Source organism: Carcharhinus amblyrhynchos, chromosome 18, assembly GCF_965287045.1.
Source record: "Carcharhinus amblyrhynchos chromosome 18, sCarAmb.v2.hapA, whole genome shotgun sequence".
Taxonomy (NCBI): Eukaryota; Metazoa; Chordata; class Chondrichthyes; order Carcharhiniformes; family Carcharhinidae; genus Carcharhinus; species Carcharhinus amblyrhynchos.
The window spans coordinates 23,164,580-23,183,934 of record NC_137341.1 but is presented as its reverse complement, the minus strand read 5'-3'; the positions used below and the strand labels follow the sequence as shown (position 1 = coordinate 23,183,934).

The window sequence follows — 19,355 nt, the reverse complement described above, 5'->3', positions numbered from 1 at the left end:
GCATACCAAGGCTGAGGCAGCTTATGTTGAAGAGTTCCTGCATGCCGAAGGGGGAGCAATTTATGACTGTGCAAACAAACTTAATTTTCCTTTGTTCATGAACATCTCAGACACTAGTTAGGTTATTATTCTAACCTGCCTGACTGGGCAATTTTTCACAAAACAGATAATTCATGCAGCTATGCCCATGAGGTGAACAGGCAAGGAGATGTACCTGCTTCATTACAATGCTGTTTGATTTAGAGCCTCACATTTGCCTCAATAGTATCTTGGTCAATCAATCAGCAATTGACTCATGTCTGCTGCAGAGGGGCGGTGCCGAGGGAGCGCGGTGCTGCAAGGGGGGGTGGCGCCAAGGGAGGTCTGTGGGTGGGGGACAGTTTTCTATATTTATTCTCCTTTGGCACTATTTAAATAAAACAACTGTAACATCAGTAAATAACTACAGTTTCATCTTATTGCACTCAAAAGTAAAATAATTTATTGTATGGTGTTCCAGAGTTGCAATAAGTCTCATTATCTAATCCTACAATCCTCTGAACTCTACATTCCTCCAACAATGGCTTCTTGCAGTTCCCCAATTTCTTCATCCACCATGCCTTCAATTATTTGGGCTCAAGTCCAAGCTCCTAAAATTCCTCCCTCACGCTTACCATGTGCCTTAAAATTTATTAATCTGACAAAGTTTGTAAGTAATTTGATCAAATATCTTACGTGGCTTCTTATCAAATTATGTCCTATTACCCCATGAAGCAACTTAGGATGTTTTATTACAGTAACTAGGGATGTGTAACAAATGCTGGCCTAACCAGGGATGCCCACAAGTGCAATATAAATCATGTAAGATTTAGGGACAGGGGACAGCCAGACACCAACAGACTGGGGAGGCCCTCAGTACAAAACTGCCAACATCTGGCACAAGTTGAAGATCTCATTGGCAGTCAGCAGCAGTCACCTGAGGGTAGGCAGAGCAGCTGTTGGGCAGAAGAACAGTCAAAAGTGGGAAAAAGCTATTTAAACCTTGCTCCTCTGCTGCATCAACTCTATCACACCCAAATACTTTTTAATAGTTTAATAGGGAAGCAAGCAAATAAATATTTAGAAGAGAAAACAATGAGATGGCAGCATTTTGGGATAAAGTGGAACAAAAAGAGAAAATGCTAGAAAATCTCAGCAGGTCTGACAGCAACAGTGAAGAAAGAATAGAGCCAACGTTTGGTGTCAGGATGACCCTTGAATCTGCTGAGATTTTCCAGCATTTTCTGTTTTGTTTCAGATTACAACATCAGCAGTATTTTGCCTTTATCTTATGGGGTATAGTGTATCTCTCAGCAACAGGCACAAAAAGCTGAATAGCCTACTTCTATGTTGCAAAGTTGAGTGTAAAGCTCACAGATGTGTGTACCTTGAGTGTCTGCTGCAAATTAAATGCTGCTGTATACATATTTCCCTCACCTCCCTCAGTGATCTATAAACTCCTTCTTGGCTGCAATATATGAGTTTTATTTCAAGGAACATTTTTATAAATGCACAAAAACAGGGTAACCATGATCATTTGCATATAAAACTTTCTCATTCTTAATTCTTTGACAGATGTGACTGACAGAGCAGATCCACGTAGTGTTCTGGTGTCCTCCAGTTTCCTTTGAGCATGGCAGGCACAATGCATTGCACAGGGAACCTGTTTGGAAACAGTGCTGGACTGAACTGATAGGAAAATAATGAACAGAATCCAGTTGTCCATTGAAGGGCATACATAGTTGGCCTCTTTTAAGGTCAAACTGAACAAACAAACTTAAAGTAAATATGAGCGTGCTCAGAGAATGTGCATCATGGCTGGGGCTGGTGGACACAGACTGCATGCAACATATACAACATCAAGCAATACTGATGGTAATTAAATTTGGGGTGTTTCTGGTACTGCTGCACCAATACAATGAATCACCAAGTGTTACATTGCAAGCTCTCACCTCCAATTATCTACGTGCCTAGCCCCAGATAACTTGTTTATTATCAATGAGAAGTCCTGGCAGAAAGCAGAGAGAAAAGAGATTTGATGGACAATTTCAAGATCAATGTACAATGTAGTCCCGTTGTCCGAAGTATTGTACAACTTTAGTTAGATGATCCCTATCCTCAGTTTTGGGATTGTCTGATGCCTTCCAACATCAGACTGAACAGTTCAAGAGAGTCAAACAGGTATCCTTAGGAGGTAGAAGAGTACCTGCCCAATTACCCAAAACCCATTAGCCACAGGAAACCAAAAGCAACCAAATGACCAGAGAGCTCCTGTGTCCTAAAGCAACACCAATTTGAACCCTACTTGCTTGCCTGAAAACCTCAAAACCTGGATTCCTTCTAACTCAGGACATTCAAAGTCTACATAACTACACAAGACCATAAATGCACATATCCACACCTGGGTTAAATTTGTCACATGGAATGCTTGGCTTCAAAAACTATAATTTTCTTTCTCTGTTAGTTTTTTTTTTAAATTCTGCCCTTGGTGCCCTGTGAAACCAATTCTCTTTCAATCACACCATTTCATCAGACAACATGCCTGGACTGAAGAATTGGTCTTTAATGAAACAGATCTTTCAAATAAACTGGATGCATTTTGGTAACTAAGGCTCACCACTGGTTTGATGGAACGGTTGGCCCCTCACAAACAACACCCCTGCTCCTCCTCCCAGTTCTCATCAACATCCAAGAAACAGCCAAAGCGCTGAAAAAATGCTGCACATTTTTCTACCAGAAACACCCCCCCAACCAAGAATTCTGTCCCTGAGCAAGCTGTATCCTGCACTGCATCAGTAAAGATCCTGTGTAGTATTAAGATAAATGCAAAATACTGCAGATGCTGGAATCTGAAACAAAAACAGAAAAATGCTGGAAAATCTCAGCAGGTCTGACAGCATCTGACGAAGGGTCATCTTGACTCAATGTTGGCTCTACTCTCTCCACAGTTGCTGTCAGACCTACTGAGATTTTCCAGCATTTTTCTGTTTTTGTCCCAAGTAATATTGGTAATTAAACAGATTAAACAGTGATGAGCTGTGCAAATAGCAGGTGGCAGTCACTCTAAAGGACATTTAACACAAACATTAAGCCTAGTGTGGGTGAATTCTTAAGAGAGAAAACATATAATCTTTATAATTGGTCACAATCTAAACTCTTTTCCATTTTATAAGTGGATCAAACTTGGTTAAAATGTGTAAGACACTCAGTGATTTAACATTTCACCACAGAAATAATTTCTAGAATAAATATGGTATGTTCCCAGTCTCTAATTTTCTGGCTTTCTGCAAAGCCAGTTTACAATTTAAAATTGGTGGAGTGAAGACTACCTGGACATACAGTGAATCACTCAGCGTAGAGAAGCGGCAGACCAGACCAAACCAAAGGTGAACACATATCACTCAGAACACCTGAGTTTCCCTACATTAGAACTACTCCATCACTTGGGTGTGCCCAGGAGAAGCTAGGCCTTCTGTTTGTCCAGTCATTCACATTCAGTTCCCCAATTAGTTGGACTCTGCAACAAGAAAACAAAGTCAAATGTAGAATGATGAATGCCCAGGAGAAGCTGATTCAAGGGTGGGAACAAATTGAAGAGTTCAGACAGTTTACACATATAGTAACAAACACACGGGGGCAGAGTTAGGATTGTGCAATTGTGCAAGACCCTTAGTAGATCCACTGAGAGGAAACACGCAGTTGGCTGTTAGCAGATCATTTAAGAACATAAGAAATAGGAGCAGGAGTAGGCCATCTGGCCCTTCGAGCCTGCCCCGCCATTCAATAAGATCATGGCTGATCTGTCGTGGCTCAGTTCCACATTCCCGCCCTCTACCAATACCCTTAATCCCCTCTCTTATCAAAAACCCATCAACCCGCGTCTTAAAAATATTTAGCGAGGTAGCCTCCACCACTTCAATGGGCAGAGAATTCCAGAGATTCACCACCCTTTGAGTGAAGAAATTCTTCCTCAACTCCGTTCTAAACCGCCCCCCCTTTATCTTGAGGCTGTGCCCTCTAGTCCTACTGTCCTTTCTGAGCGGGAAGAGTCTCTCCACCTCTATCCTATCCATCCCATTCATCATCTTATACGTCTCAATGAGATCTCCCCTCATTCTTCTAAACTCTAACGAGTACAAGCCTAGTTTATTCAGCCTCTCCTCATAGTTCAACCCCCTCAACTCTGGCATCAGCCTAGTAAACCTCCTCTGCACCCCCTCCAAAGCCAAAATATCCTTGTGTAAGTACGGCGCCCAAAACTGCACACAGTACTCCAGCTGCGGCCTCACCAATGCCCTATATAGCTGCAGCAAGACCTCCCTACTTTTATATTCAATCCCCCTCGCTATGAAGGCCAGCATCCCATTTGCCTTCCTGACCACCTGCTGCACCTGCAAGCTGGGTTTTTGCGACTCATGCACAAGGACTCCGAGGTCCCTCTGCACTGTCGCCTGCTGCAGTTTTTCTCCACGTAAGTAATAATCCTTCCTACCATTATTCCTACCAAAGCGGACCACCTCGCACTTGCCAACATTAAATTCCATTTGCCAGTTCCTGGCCCATTCGCCCAGCCTATCTAGATCCTTCTGTAGACTCTCCACACCCTCCGCGCAATTTGCCGTTCCACCAATCTTGGTGTCATCAGCAAATTTCGACACCATACACTCGGTTCCCTCCTCCAGATCATCTATATAAATGGTAAATAGCTGAGGCCCCAGCACCGACCCCTGGGGCACTCCACTAGTCACCAACCGCCAATCCGAATAGCACCCATTGACCCCCAGTCTCTGCCTCCTATTTGACAACCAGTCCTCTATCCATGCTAACACCCTACCCTCAACTCCATGTCCCCTGACCTTCTGCAATAACCTCTTGTGATTTGGTCAATTAGTTTTACATACTAGCAGGATCATACATTTGTGGATGTGCCACCAGATTAAAGTGATTTTGCATCATTATTCAGAGATCAGTGCTAGCGTCCCAACTTTTCACATTATATATTAATGATTTGGAACAGGGAAATGAATATATTATCTCCAAATTTGCAGATGATTCAAAATTGGGTGGGAGGGAAAGCTGTGAGGAGGATGCAGAGATGCTTCAGCGTGATTTGGACAGGCTGAGTGTGTGGACATCTGCATGGCAGATGCAGTATAGTGTGGATAAACTTGAGGTTATCCACTTTGGTAGCAATAATAGGAAGACAAACTATTACTCGAAGGATGTAAATTGAGAGAGATGGATACTCAATGAGACCTTAGTGTCCTCATGCATCAGTCTCTGAAAGTAAGCATACAGGTACAGCAGGCAGTAAAGGTGGCAAATGGCATGTTTGCCTTCATAGTGAGAGGATTTGAGTATTGAGATAAGGATGTTTTGCTGCAATTGTATAGGGTGTTGGTGAGGCCGCATCTGCACTATTGTGTCCAGTTCTGGTGTCCTTATTGAGAAGGATGTCCTTGCTATAGAGGGAATACAACAAAGGTTTACCAGCTGATTCCTGGGATGGAAGGTCTGCCATATGAAGACTGACCAAGTTGGTTAGAATTATATTCACTGGAGTTTGGAAGAGTGAGAGGGGATTTCATAGAAACTTATAAAATTCTAACAGAGTTAGACATGGTAGATTCAGAAAGAATGTTACCAGAGGTGGGGGAGTGCAGAACTAGGAGTCATAGTTTGAGGATAAGGGGTAAACTTTTTAGAACTGAGGTGATGAATGTGTGGAATTCGCTATCACAGGAAGTAGTTGAGGCCAAAATGTTGTCGGGTTAGGTTAATTGGCCATGCTAAATTGACCCTAATGTCAGGGGGATTAGCAGGATACACATGTGGGAATAGGGTCTGGGTGGGATTCTGGTCAGTGCAGACTCGATGGGCCAAATGGCCTCCTTCTGCACTGTAGGGATTCTAAAAGAAATAAAAGACTGTCAGAAAAGAAAGACAACTTGAAAAGTAAATACTTGTTCAAATTCAGGGAATTAATTTGTAGTGGGGTGAGTTGGAAATGGTGTGTGCACAGATGGGTATGAGAGGACTAGTTTGCTAGTCACTTGAACAGAGGCATGCATTTATATAGCACTTGATCATGAATTTCCCAAAATGGCTTAGTGAACTACTATGCAGTGTTATGTGAAATACTATATGGCTATTTTGCATATAATAAAATCCAGACAGTTGGAGTTTGTCATTGAGGGAAAAATGTTGGTCAGGACATGATGACATTTCTTACATTTTTACACATCATGCCATGAGATCTGGGACATTGAACATGAAGATTGGGATCTTGATTTAATGTCTCATCTGGAAGATTGCATCTCTGACAACGTAGCATGCCCTCAACACCGAAGCACAGCACTAGCCGTGATGATTGGTTCAGAAATGTATTGGAACCCTTCTGAGCCGGTGGGATGTGTGTTGCCGACTAACTGAGTCATACCAACATGCCACCTGCTTGCTAACGATTCTTGGGATATGAAGATAAAACCAGCCATATCCTAAATCTACCATGGAGGCTAATGGGCCAACAGTGTTGAAGTGAAACAAGAGCAGCTTAAACATTAAACTCTGATCTTGCTCTCATTATGCACCCAAGGAATTTGCAAGTTTAAGAGGGCTCATTAATGCAGATTCCCTCTGGTCACTGTACCTGTACTCTGGAGAAAAGGCCCATCTCATATCTGGGATAGTGGCAGGAACTTCTGGTAGTAGCTCTTTGTGACGTCCATCATAAGTTCCTGTGTACACTCAGGAAGCTCACCAGCAAAAAGGCCTATCAGAAAACACCACAAACCCAGTTAATGTAGGACCCCTCTCCTCAGCCTACAATAATCTTGTATGCTTGAAGGCTTGCACTTATAAATTCCATTTTACAACCTCAGCATATTCCAAGTGTTTGATTGCCACTGAAATACTTCTGAGGTGTAGTCACTGAGGTAAGGTAAGAAACGTGGCAGCACATAGCAAAGTGCCACATTCAGCAATTTGATAATGGCTAGATCATTTGTTTTAGTGATCTTGATTAAGGAATAAATACTGGCCACTGGAAAATGTCTCCACTGCTCTTTGAATATTGTCACATGAGCTCTACATCCACTTGATAGGGGTAGACAGGTTTAATATCTGATCTGGAAGACAGCACCTCTGTCAATGCAGCATTATTTTAGTACCATACAGACAGTGTCAACCTAGATTGTGTGTCCCTGGTATAGGACTTGAACGCATGTTCAGAGGGGTGTGTTACCCAATCAGCCATAGCCGCACCTTGAAAAGAAGAGGACAGTGCAATATCTGGGCAACACACAATTTACAACCAGGGCAATTAATTCAAAGCAAATGGTGACATCCAGTTCCAGTGTCAAACACTCACAGCCATGGACAGTCTGGGTAGATGCAATGTACAGCACTCTCCCCTCTTTCTTGATCAGATCATCTCAAAAAGCTATGGGACTGAGGATAGCAGAGGGAGATTTCTTCTTACCACGGGCCTCAAAATTAACAACTAATATCCCTCTTTTGAAGTAAAGCAAATAAATGATAAATAATTCAAAGATTCTGAAACTATTTGGTTCAGCTGTCAATATTTCAATATCTGACTGTAAATTGCAGTGATGTGTCGGGGTGCCAAAGAAATTTGATTAGCAATGCCTCCGCAACATTCTCTGGATTCACTGGAAGAGCACTGAACAAAAGCCACTGTTCTTCTTGAAGCCACAAATATTCAGGCAAAACTCCTGCAAAATCAACATCAAGGGATGGACATGATGTCCAGGTGGCCAAAAACGGTCTTTCCACCAGGTCCTGTTTTCTCAAATGGCCTCCCATTTCAGGGTAGGATAAAGACAATGTTTCAGGGACACTCAAACTCTCCTGAAGTGCAGTAATGCAGTGCAGTAAGTGACATTAAATGACTGGAAGGAGCTTGCTACTGGTTATTCAAAATAGCAACTTGTCCATCAAGTTGCATCACATCAAGTCCCAACATCTTAACAATGAGGCACAACAGCAGCAGAGAAAAGGAAGCAAAACACTCACACTTCATCTACAATTTACATAGTGCCTTTAACATAGTAAAATGTTTAAGGTGTTGAATTACACTTTGTTTTCCCTATATCCACCTCCCCACGTAATGTCACACTATTACAAAGCTGTATGGCAGTAATGTAGTGCTGTTAAAAAAAAAAGTGGCACAGTAACAGGACTTTACCCAGTCCATTAACTGCAACAAACACAACTGCCTCCCCTCCCCTGCAGTGGGTGATCACTCTGGACCTACACAATTAGATGCGATTCCAGCAATGTAGGTGTGATACTCGTGTTTTATGTACTCACCTGGGCAGCCTGAGAAGATGGTGAAAGGCGGGACTACAGTTTCTGGTGGAAGGACAGTGTTGTCTAGAATTTTGCAGCAATCTTTCAGAACACATCTCCGACCCTATGAAGAAATAAACAGCATAAGAGAGAACACACTTCACTCTGACAGAACACAACTAAATGCAATGTATAACTAGGTATGCCCACCAATATAAAAGCACGCTTGGAGGAAGAACAAACAGGCTGCAGCTGTACAAAAGAAAAGCATCAAAAAGGCTCTGAGAAACATTGACAAGGCAATGAAGGCCAAAATTCTGCTCAGAATAATAGAAGCAGCAGCTGTAATCCTTGAATCAAAATGGATCCTAATAAATCAGCTGCGAGTTCCAGCTGGTTATATTACCATAGAGGCATCACACTGTCTTTGACATCCACTTCTAGCAATGGCCAGTGAGAATCCTGGACGACATGGCCTCTCCCTAACCTAATAACACAGCAAGTGTGACTAGTGGAGTGCCCCAGGGGTCGGTGCTGGGGCCTCAGCTATTCGCCATTTATATATAGATGATCTGGAGGAGGGAACCGAGTGTATGGTGTCGAAATTTGCTGATGACACCAAGATTGGTGGAACGGCAAATTGCGCGGAGGGTGTGGAGAGTCTGCAGAAGGATCTAGATAGGCTGGGCGAATGGGCCAGGAAATGGCAAATGGAATTTAATGTTGGCAAATGTGAGGTGGTCCACTTTGGTAGGAATAATGGTAGGAAGGACTATTATTTACGTGGCGAAAAACTGCAGCATGCGACGGTGCAGAGGGACCTCGGGGTCCTTGTGCATGAGACGCAAAAACCCAGCCTGCAGGTGCAGCAGGTGGTCAGGAAGGCAAATGGGATGCTGGCCTTCATAGCGAGGGGGATTGAATATAAAAGTAGGGAGGTCTTGCTGCAGCTGTATAGGGCACTGGTGAGGCCGCAGCTGGAGTACTGTGTGCTGTTTTGGTCGCCACACTTACGCAAGGATATTTTGGCCTTGGAGGGAGTGCAGAGGAGGTTTACTAGGCTGATTCCGGAGTTGAGGGGGTTGAACTATGAGGAGAGGCTGAATAAACTAGGCTTGTACTTGTTAGAGTTTAGAAGAACGAGGGGAGATCTCATTGAGACATATAAGATGTTGAATGGGATGGATAGGATAGAGGTGGAGAGGCTCTTCCCGCTCAGAAAGGACAGTAGGACTAGAGGGCACAGCCTCAGGATAAAGGGGGGGTGGTTTAGAATGGAGTTGAGGAGGAACTTCTTCACTCAAAGGGTGGTGAATCTCTGCCCGTTGAAGTGGTGGAGGCTGCCTCGCTCAATATTTTTAAGACGTGGGTTGATAGGTTTTTGATAGGCAAGGGGATTAAGGGTTATGGGGAGAGGGCGAGAATGTGGAACTGAGCCACGACAGATCAGCCATGATCTTATTGAATGGCGGGGCAGGCTCGAGGGGCTAGATGGCCAACTCCTGCTCCTATTTCTTATGTTCTTAAGTGATCAGACTGCCAGGAGTTCTACTGTAAAGTTCAAAAGTTACCTTAGACACAACACATTCAATGTCCATCCTGTGACTGAAATAAAACTATAAACATTTTGCACTTTACAAAACAAGGTTATCCTGCATTCACAGCAAGCACTTTGGCCCTGGAGGGAGTGCAGAGGAGGTTTACTAGGCTGATACCGGAGTTGAGGGGGTTGAGCTATGAGGAGAGGCTGAATAAACTAGGCTTGTACTCGTTAGAGTTTAGAAGAATGAGGGGAGATCTCATTGAGACGTATAAGATGATGAATGGGATGGATAGGATAGAGGTGGAAAGACTCTTCCCGCTCAAAAAAGACAGTAGGACTAGGGGGCACAGCCTCAAGATAAAGGGGGGGCGGTTCAGAACGGAGTTGAGGAGGAACTTCTTCACTCAAAGGGTGGTGAATCTCTGGAATTCTCTGCCCGTTGAAGTGGTGGAGGCTGCCTCGCTAAATATTTTTAAGAAGCGGGTTGATGGGTTTTTGATAAGAGAGGGGATTAAGGGTTATGGGGAGAGGGCGGGAAAGTGGAACTGAGCCACGACAGATCAGCCATGATCTTATTGAATGGCGGGGCAGGCTCGAAGGGCCAGATGGCCTACTCCTGCTCCTATTTCTTATGTTCTTATGTTCTTTTATCTGGAGGCAGAAAGTCTCGTTAGCCATTTATCATTCTGATCAAAAGTGGCAGCCATGGCTGTGTGTGCTGTTGAACACTTTACTGACACCATCATCCATCACTCACTGCTGGAATGTTTGGCTGACCAGGTCCAAATTGATATGAGTTTTGTTTTGGCAACACTCAAGGATAAGCCTTGATTTTTATATGCAAAATTGAAAAAAAGTAGAATCTGGTACAGAGTGGGCTATGAAACTGCAGTTACCTGAAAACTATAAATCATGTATGTCTTTGGTGGTTAGTTTAGTTTTGATATGAAGGCGACTGAAGTCAAGACGTTTTCCATCTTGATGGCATTTAATACCGATGGTAGTTATGATGTGGAGATGCTGGCGTTGGATTGGGGTAAACACAGTAAGAAGTCTCACAACACCAGGTTGAAGTCCAACAGGTTTATTTGTAACAAACGCCACTAGCTTTCGGAGCTAGCTGTTCCTTCGTCAGGTGGGTGGGAGTTCTGATCACAAACAGGGCAAATAAGGACGCAAACTCAATTTACGTGAATAATGATTGGAATGTGAGTCTTTACAGCTAATCAAGTCTTAAAAGGTACAATGTGAGTGGAGAGAGTGTTAAGCACAGGTTAAAAAGACGTGTATTGTTTCCAGACAGTAAGTTAGTGAGATTTTGCAAGTCCAGGCAAGTTGTGAAGGTTACAGATAGTGTGACATGAACCCAAGATCCCGGTTGAAGCCATCTTCATGTGTCCAGAGCTTGGCTATCAGTCTCTGCTCAGCAACTCTGTGCTGTCACGTGTCATGAAGGCTACCTTGGAAAATGCTTACCCGAAGATCAGAGGCTGAATGCCCGTGACCGCTGAAATGTTCCCCAGTGAAGACTCACATTGTCTGTACCTTTAAGACTTGATTAGCTGTAAAGACTCACATTCCAATCATTATTCATGTAAATTGAGTTTGCGTCTTTATTTGCCTTGTTTGTGATCAGAACTCCCACCCACCTGACCAAGGAACAGCCAGCTCCGAAAGCTAGTGGCGTTTGCTACAAATAAACCTGTTGGACTTTAACCCAGTGTTGAGAGACTTCTTACTATATGTAATACCGACAGCAGAGGGCAGCTGATCTTTGATGAAGGAAATAGTCACTGTCAGGTAGATTGTAAATGGAATGGGAGATATCACACAGCCTTAGCACCAGTCCAGATTTTAGTGTTTTTTCCAGACTTCCCATTCAAGACAGTTGCAGCATCATCATGACGCAATTGCAGAATTGTGATGATGTCTCCCTCAAATATTTGGAGCACAATCCACAGTGCCTTGTGATTTACTGAGTCAAATGCTTTTGTTATGTCAAATGAATACAATGAAGAGGAGAGTGCATTAGTGACACACAACAGCACTAAAGAAATCCATTTAGCAATGAGAGGACCATTGAACAAAAGCTAGTGTTCTTCTTGAAACCGGCTCCATAAACATTCAGGCAAAATCAACACCAATGGATGGACAAGACACCCAGATGGCCAAAAACAGTCTTCCCACCAAGTCTTATTTTCTCAAGTGGCCAAAATTTCAGGGAAGGACAAAAACAATGCTTCAATAACGCTCAAATTCCCCTTAAGTGCAGTAGCCTGGACATTAACGGCTGGGAGGAGCGACAAGCTGTCCATCAAGCAGCAACATGCCAAGTCCCAACATCTTAATGAGGCACAGCAGCAGAGAAAAATAGAAAAGGAAGCAAAACCCTCGCTCTGCATCCCACTATCTCATCCAAACTACCTCTTGTCCCAAAGATATGTGGGTTGAGACTCGACTTGTTCAGTCACACAAAGACCCATGGCAGAAATTCATGACCCTGAGTTGGCATGTCATTCTCAAATCACAGATAGCTCTTGATGCTGACTTCCTCTATATGCAAGTAAGTGTAGGTATGTGCTGAAACTCAGCAATTTAGGTTAAAGAACAGTGGCATTGGGAGATAAATAACATGCAAAGAGATCTCCAATTGTCTGATATTGAACAAACTCCTCTCCCTAAGGGCCACAGAAACTGATAGGCATGAAACATCTGGAAAGTGATCAACAACATACCTGTTCCTTGGGTGAAAGGTTAGCTTGGTCTTTGAATTCACTTGGGTTGATGAAAATCTGACTTCTAGATAGAGCAATAATATCAACACAAGGCCAGACAATCCAATTATCGTTTTCAGTGCGAAATCCTTCCTTGCAAATCTCTAACTCCTCCCTCATTCCTTACCATTTCTCTTTGTAATTGCAAATGTACCCAAACCTCCAAGCACAACTTTTAGCATACAATTCCCTTAACATCCCTTTGTGGATCTAACCCTCACTAGTTCTTTTAATTCCTCCTTAAAAGCTCCAACCTCTCACAGGCTTCTGTTCTAACTACATAATAAAACTGTGCAGCGCAGCAGACATGTCAGCATGACTAAGAGGCACTGTACTTACAATAACACAATTCTTCCCTATGTGAACATAGGATCCAATCTGCGCAGCATTTACAACACAGTCTTCCTCAATGAACACATGGTCTCCAATGTGTAGTGGGAAGAAGGCAACCCTGTATTATGAAAGAAAAGGTTGATTCAATTATTGATGTATTGATCAAAAGGAAGTTAAAAAAACAGATTTAACCCCAACCCAGTCTCATACATGAACTCACCTACAGTGAGATGGTAATACAGGCACAGAGTGCACTCTAGCTGCCTCTAGCATCAGAAAACTAATGCAAGCCATCAGAATCTCTGCATATTCACATGCTGAAATCAAAGTTTATTACATTCTCTCTGATACAAGTCATTCTTGTTCAAATCTTCACCACCGCCAGGAAGATGAACTTGATTTTAGGGCAGGGAGAAGAAGGTGTACTGACCTAACATATGACGCAACTGGCCTTTTACAATTTAATGAAAAGGTAACTGCTAGGAGGCAGTTCTGCTCCTCCATCCCACGCTCAGGCTTGTTATGAAATAGGGCACTGCTCCAACTGGACAGTCCAACAAGTTGACTCCCACTCAACCTTCAGCAAAAGGTTCCAGATCGAGTGGTGCATATGCCATTAGCTTATCAGTCAGGGCAGACTGAGCTACAGATACGTACTGCAGTGCTGCACTCATCGGAGAGAGATGGGTGAATGAAAGAAAAGGGCAAAGACACAGGGAAAGAACCGTCAGCTGTCTCTCCCATTTTGTAATCAAATTTTTAAACCTTCTGCCTTCTTGCACTCCCCTTTAAAAATCTCCTCAAATCCAGGCAGCGCTTTTAAACTTTTCTGAGATAACTGAAAGTACAGCAGATAATCATCACATTTGCAAGTCTGAGAACATGTACCAACTGACTCAAGAACAGCTTCTTCCCTGCTGCCATCTGACTTTTGAACGGACCGACCTTATATTAAGTTGATCCTTCTCTACACCCTACCTATGACTGTAACATTACATTTTGCACTCTCCTGTCCTTCTCTGTGAACGGTTTGCTTTGTATAGTGCACAAGAAACAATGCTTCTTATTTTATATTAATATATGTGACAACAATAAATCAAATCAAAGCAATTCTTGAAAGCACCTATCCCACACCTCTCAATTTAATTGGTAAAATATTATCAAACTGCTACATGCTAACAAAAAGATTGCACAAGTTTTTTTTAAATTGCTACTAAATTCTGCTGCCACCTGCAGCAAAACACATTTTCAAATGGTGTCACAGGAATCTGATACATAAATATTCCTCATGCTCATTAATATCACAGGGTTCCAACATATGTAAACATTCCTAATATATAAATTCAAGATTATTCTAATATGCAATCATTCTATTTTTCTTTTGCAGTAATTGAGTGCTTAATGTCTGTGTGTGGAATTTCTGGGTCTGTCATATTCAAACCCTTCCCAGCTCCCCTGGCCCCACCCACAGTAACAGCAAAAACGAGACCGAGAAGTGGTTTAAAAAACAAACAAGCATCACATCCCTCCACAGGTTGTCTGTGCAGATCAAATAGAATCAGTGCTTACTGCAGGCCTGTCAATGACCATTATAAACAAGGTCATAGTTCAACCCTGGCAGCAGAGGCCAATCTGAAATCTGTGTGAAGATTATCCGGTCGAATTAGATAAAAGAGCCAACTTGTGGAAAAACCTGATTCCACAGAAATTTTACTAAGACGAGAGAATGTGAGTTCTCGATTTATGTGATTGATGTATGAACCTTTCCCAGTGCCATGTTGCTGTAATACCCGAGTCTGTAAAATGCGGTAGCCTCACCCTTTGCTGAATTTCTTGAAAGGTGGACGTATGACGCTTCGGCTCTTGATGACACAGTGCCGTCCAACCCTCACATTTGCCAGGTCTCCACGGATGATACAATCATTCATAACGATAGTCTGATTTTTAAAATAACATTGTAACAACAGATTCTCTACATGAAGTAGCCACACAGGATTAAGTGCTAAACTTCTTGTCAAAACTGCATTTTGTCAATGCATTTACTGCTGTAGAATGGTGGATTGATTTGAATGAAACATTCCCAGATTAAGACATCTAGAATCAGTACAAACAATTCTGGGGAGTTGCTGGTTTCTTAGCAGGTAGGTGCACTGCCAGGTCTGTTACTCAGCAACACAGACTAGAGGGTCTCTGATCCATGCTGTTAACTGATCTCAACCACGGCAGCAATCAGGATACAGAAATTAATTTCAACACTCCAGGATTGAGAAGGGGAGAAATAATGTTCCCTAATCAGTGCTGGGAGGTACTGTGTGGTCCGGTAGCACATTGGTTACTTTACTAAACAAGTAATCCAGAGGCCTCAACTAAAGATCCAGAATCATGAGTTCAAATCCCACCAGGCAACTGGTGAATTCAAATTCAGTTATAAAGTTAAAATCAGTAATGATGTTGTAAAAGCTCTTCTGGATCACTAACATCCTTTCAGGTCTGCATATGACTTCAGAGCTAATTTTCCACCTGCAATGGTCCAGCAAACCACTCAGTTGTACTCAAGAAGGTGGCTCATCAACTAAGGGAGGAAAATAATGTTGGCCTCACAAACAATGAGCACATTCTGTGTATAACCAAACGGAAACTGAATCTTTTAATTGATGCTGAGCCACACGAGAAAATGTTAAAAAAAGGTAAGAGGGAAGCAAAAATAGCCATTGGGTCACTGGAAAATGAGGCTGGAGAAGTAATAGTATGAAACAAAGCAATGGCAGAGGAATCAAACAGTTACTCTGCATCAACCTTCACAGTGTCTTCCACTCCAGAGCTCCAGGAGAGTGAGGGGGCACAGGTGACTGTGGTGGCCATCAATAATGAGAAGGTTCTGCGGAAACTGAAAGGTCTAAAGGTGGACAAATCACCTGGACCAGATGGACTATGCCCCAGGGTTCTAAAAGAATAGCTGAGAAAATTGTGGAGATCTTTCAGGAATCACTGGAGGCAGGGAGGGTAGCAGAGGACTGGAAAGTAACTAATGTAACACCACTGGTCAAGAAGGGAGGGAGGCAGCAGATGGGAAATTACAGGCCGGTTAGCCTGACTTCAGTCATTGGCAAGATTTTAGAGTCCATTATTAAAGATAAGATTGCGGAGTCCTTGGAAGTGCATAATAAAGTAGGGCTGAGTCAGCAGGACTTTGTCAAGGGGAGGTCATGTCTGACAAATCTTTTAGAGTTCTTTGAGGAGGTAACAAGGAAGTTAGATAAAGGAGAACCAGTGGATGTGATATATTTAGATTTCCAGAAGGCTTCTGACAAGGTGTCGCATAGGAAGCTGTTAAATAAGTTAAGAGTCCATGGTGTTAAGGGTAAGATCTTGGCATGGATAGCGGACTGGCTGACTGGCAGAAGGCAGAGAGTGGGGATAAAGGGGTCTTTCTCAGGATGGCAGTTGGAGACTAGTGGTGTGCCTCAGGGGGTCAGTGCTGGGACCACAACTTTTCACAATGTACATTAATGATTTGGAGGAAGGAATTGAAGGCACTGTTGCTAAGTTTGCAGATAATACAAAGATATGTAGAGGGATAGGTAGTATTGAGAAATGGGGGGTGGTAGAAGGACTTGGACAGGTTAGGAGAGTGGTCAAGCAAGTGGCAGATGGAATACAATGTGGAAAAGTGAGGTTATGCACTTTGGGAAGAGGAATGGAGGCATGGACTATTTTCTAAATGAGAAAATGCTTAGGAAATCAGAAACAAAAAGGGACTTGGGAGTCATTGTTCCAGATTCTCTTAAGGTTAACATGCAGGTTCAGTCGGCAGTTAGGAAGGCAAATGCAATATTAGCATTCATGTCAAGAGGGATAGCATACAAAAGCAGGGATGAACCCCTGAGGCTGAATAAGGCTTTGGTCAGACCCCCATTTGGAGCACTGCGAGCAGTTTTGGGCCCTGTATCTAAGGAAGGATGTGCTGGCCTTGGAAAGGATCCAGAGGAGGTTCACAAGGATGATGCCTGGGATAAAGAGTTTGTCATATGAGGGATGGTTAAGGACTCTGGGTTTGTACTCGCTGCAGTTTAGAAAGATGAGGGGGGATCTTATTGAAACTTACAGGACACTGCGAGGCCTGGATAGAGTGGATGTGGAGAGGATGTTTCCACTAGTAGGAAAAACTAGAACCAGAAGGCACAACCTCAGGCTAAAGGAACAATCCTTTAAAACAGAGATGAGGAGGAATGTTTTCAGCCAGAGAGTGGTGAATCTGTAGAACTCTTTGCCGCAGAAGGCTGTGGAGGTCAGGTCATTGAGTGTCTTTAAGACAGAAATAGGTAGGTTCTTGATTAATTAGGGGATCAGGGGTTAAGGGGAGAATGGGGATGGTAAAAAAAAATGAGCCATGATTGAATGGCAGAGCAGACGTGATGGGCTGAGTGGTCTAATTCTGCTCTTATGTCTTATGGTCACCAAAAGCTTGGTCAAAGATTGGGTTTAAGGAGTGCGCAACAAGGCAGGAGTGTGTGTCAGGGAGTGAATTCCAGGGACAGTGAATGCATTGCTGCCAATGTCTGTATCGCACGCAAGAAACAATACTTTTCACTTATGCTAATACACGTGACAATAATAAATCAAATCAAATGTGTGGCAATGAAAATTGGGGGAAATGCATAAGAATCCAAAATTGGAAGAGCACAGAGATCTTGGAGGGTGTTGGGCTAGAAGAGGTAGAGACAGGTGACCAGGGGATCGCAGCCATGGGAAGTGTTGAACAGAAAATTGTGAAATTAAAATTGAGGCATTGCCAGACAGGAGCCAATGTAGGTCAGCAAGAACTGGATAATCAGCAAGCAAAACTTGGTACAAGTCAGGATAAAGGAAATAGAGTTTTGGATGCTGCTCAAATGCACAAAGAGTTCTCTGAATATGTTCACATCTGTTCTACTTACCTTCCCATTGAGAACTATGTTCTGGCTCCCACATAGCACAGACTGCCTGCTCACCTTGTTACCAGAGGCCTGCAGACATAAACCATGATCAAAGATTAGCTCATAGCTATAGAACAATTAAAAAATCAAAACCCACATATAAAATAGTTTTACCTGTGTCATTATGCTCCTATAAGAAATTTCACAGCACATTGTAATGTACCTTAGCGATATGGTCACAGACTGACTTCTCACTTGGATATAAACCAATCCCAGGCTAACTGGATGAAACTTTCTCCATCTGTAGCTTGCATGGATCCATCAAATAAGTCTGGGTGGTCTCAATCTAATTTTACATGGATATGGGCCCAAAGCACTAATTAGCAATATGAGGGGAGGCGATGGCTTAGTATATTGTCACTAGGCTATTAATCCAGAAACTCAGCTAATGTTCTGGGGACCCGGGTTCAAGTCCCACAACGACAGATGGAATTTGCATTCAATTTTTAAAAAAACCTGGAATTAAGAACCTACTGATGACTGCAAAACCACTGTGGATTGTCAGAAAAACCCATTTGGTTCACTAATACCCTTTAGGGAAGGAAATCTGCTGTCCTTACTTGGACTGGCGTATATGTGACTCCAAAGCCACAGCAATGTGGTTGACTGTCAACTGCCCTTGGGCAGCTGGGGATGGGCAATAAATGCTGACCTGCCAGCAATGCCTATGTCCCATGAATGAATTTAAAACAAAATCAGGGTGGAAAACATGGTACATACACTGGTGCAATGGGGAAAGCTGCTCTTCCGAATTTGGGACACTGATCCTTCATCTTGATTCGCGCTGGGTGACATTTGACATAAAAATGCATTATCTGGATGGATAAGGATGATAATTAGTTGATGCAGAATGCTATCCTACCCAATCTCTCCCCATCCACTACAGGACGCTGTGTAAAGAAACAACTTTCATTTATAAAGCATCTTTCATAATCTCAGGGCATCCCAAAGCAATTAAATACTTTGTTGCAATATAGAAAACAGAGCAGTCAATTTGCACACAGAAAGATCCCACAAACAGCAATGTGATAGATAACCGGACCGTTTTCGTGATGTGGATTCAGGGATAAATATTTGCCTGAGACACCGGGTGGTTATTCTCCTGACGCTCTTTAAAATACTGTCCTGGGTGTTTTTAAATTGAGCAGGGAGGGAGATGCCTTTAGTTTAACATGGCACCTCCGACAGTGCGGCATTCCGGCACCATCACCCCTGCTTCCCCCTTTCCGGTCACTGATTTCCCCATTGCACGGAGCAGGTTAAGCCCTAGCCAGTCGGCCAGCCGGCCCCTCACCGTCTCGATGTACTCCGCCTTGTTGTACAGGATCTCACACAGCTCCATCCCGGACACCGCTCCCCGTCTCACCCGGAAACACAACACACACTTCCGGGGCGGATCCA

At 43.1% G+C, this 19,355-nt stretch overlaps 1 protein-coding gene across 1 annotated transcript; it reads right to left on the bottom strand.

The window, feature by feature from the left end:
* Positions 1 to 442: 442 nt before the first annotated feature.
* dctn5 (dynactin 5) lies at positions 443 to 19,327 on the bottom strand. Its single transcript, XM_080206558.1, has 7 exons — positions 19,249 to 19,327; positions 17,916 to 17,984; positions 14,797 to 14,915; positions 12,985 to 13,096; positions 8,350 to 8,452; positions 6,668 to 6,790; positions 443 to 3,535 (listed from the first exon to the last, which is right to left on the bottom strand). The coding sequence occupies exons 1-6, from the start codon at positions 19,294 to 19,296 to the stop codon at positions 6,693 to 6,695; spliced, it is 549 nt and encodes a 182-aa protein (XP_080062684.1). The 5' UTR covers positions 19,297 to 19,327; the 3' UTR covers positions 443 to 3,535; positions 6,668 to 6,692.
* Positions 19,328 to 19,355: the final 28 nt, after the last annotated feature.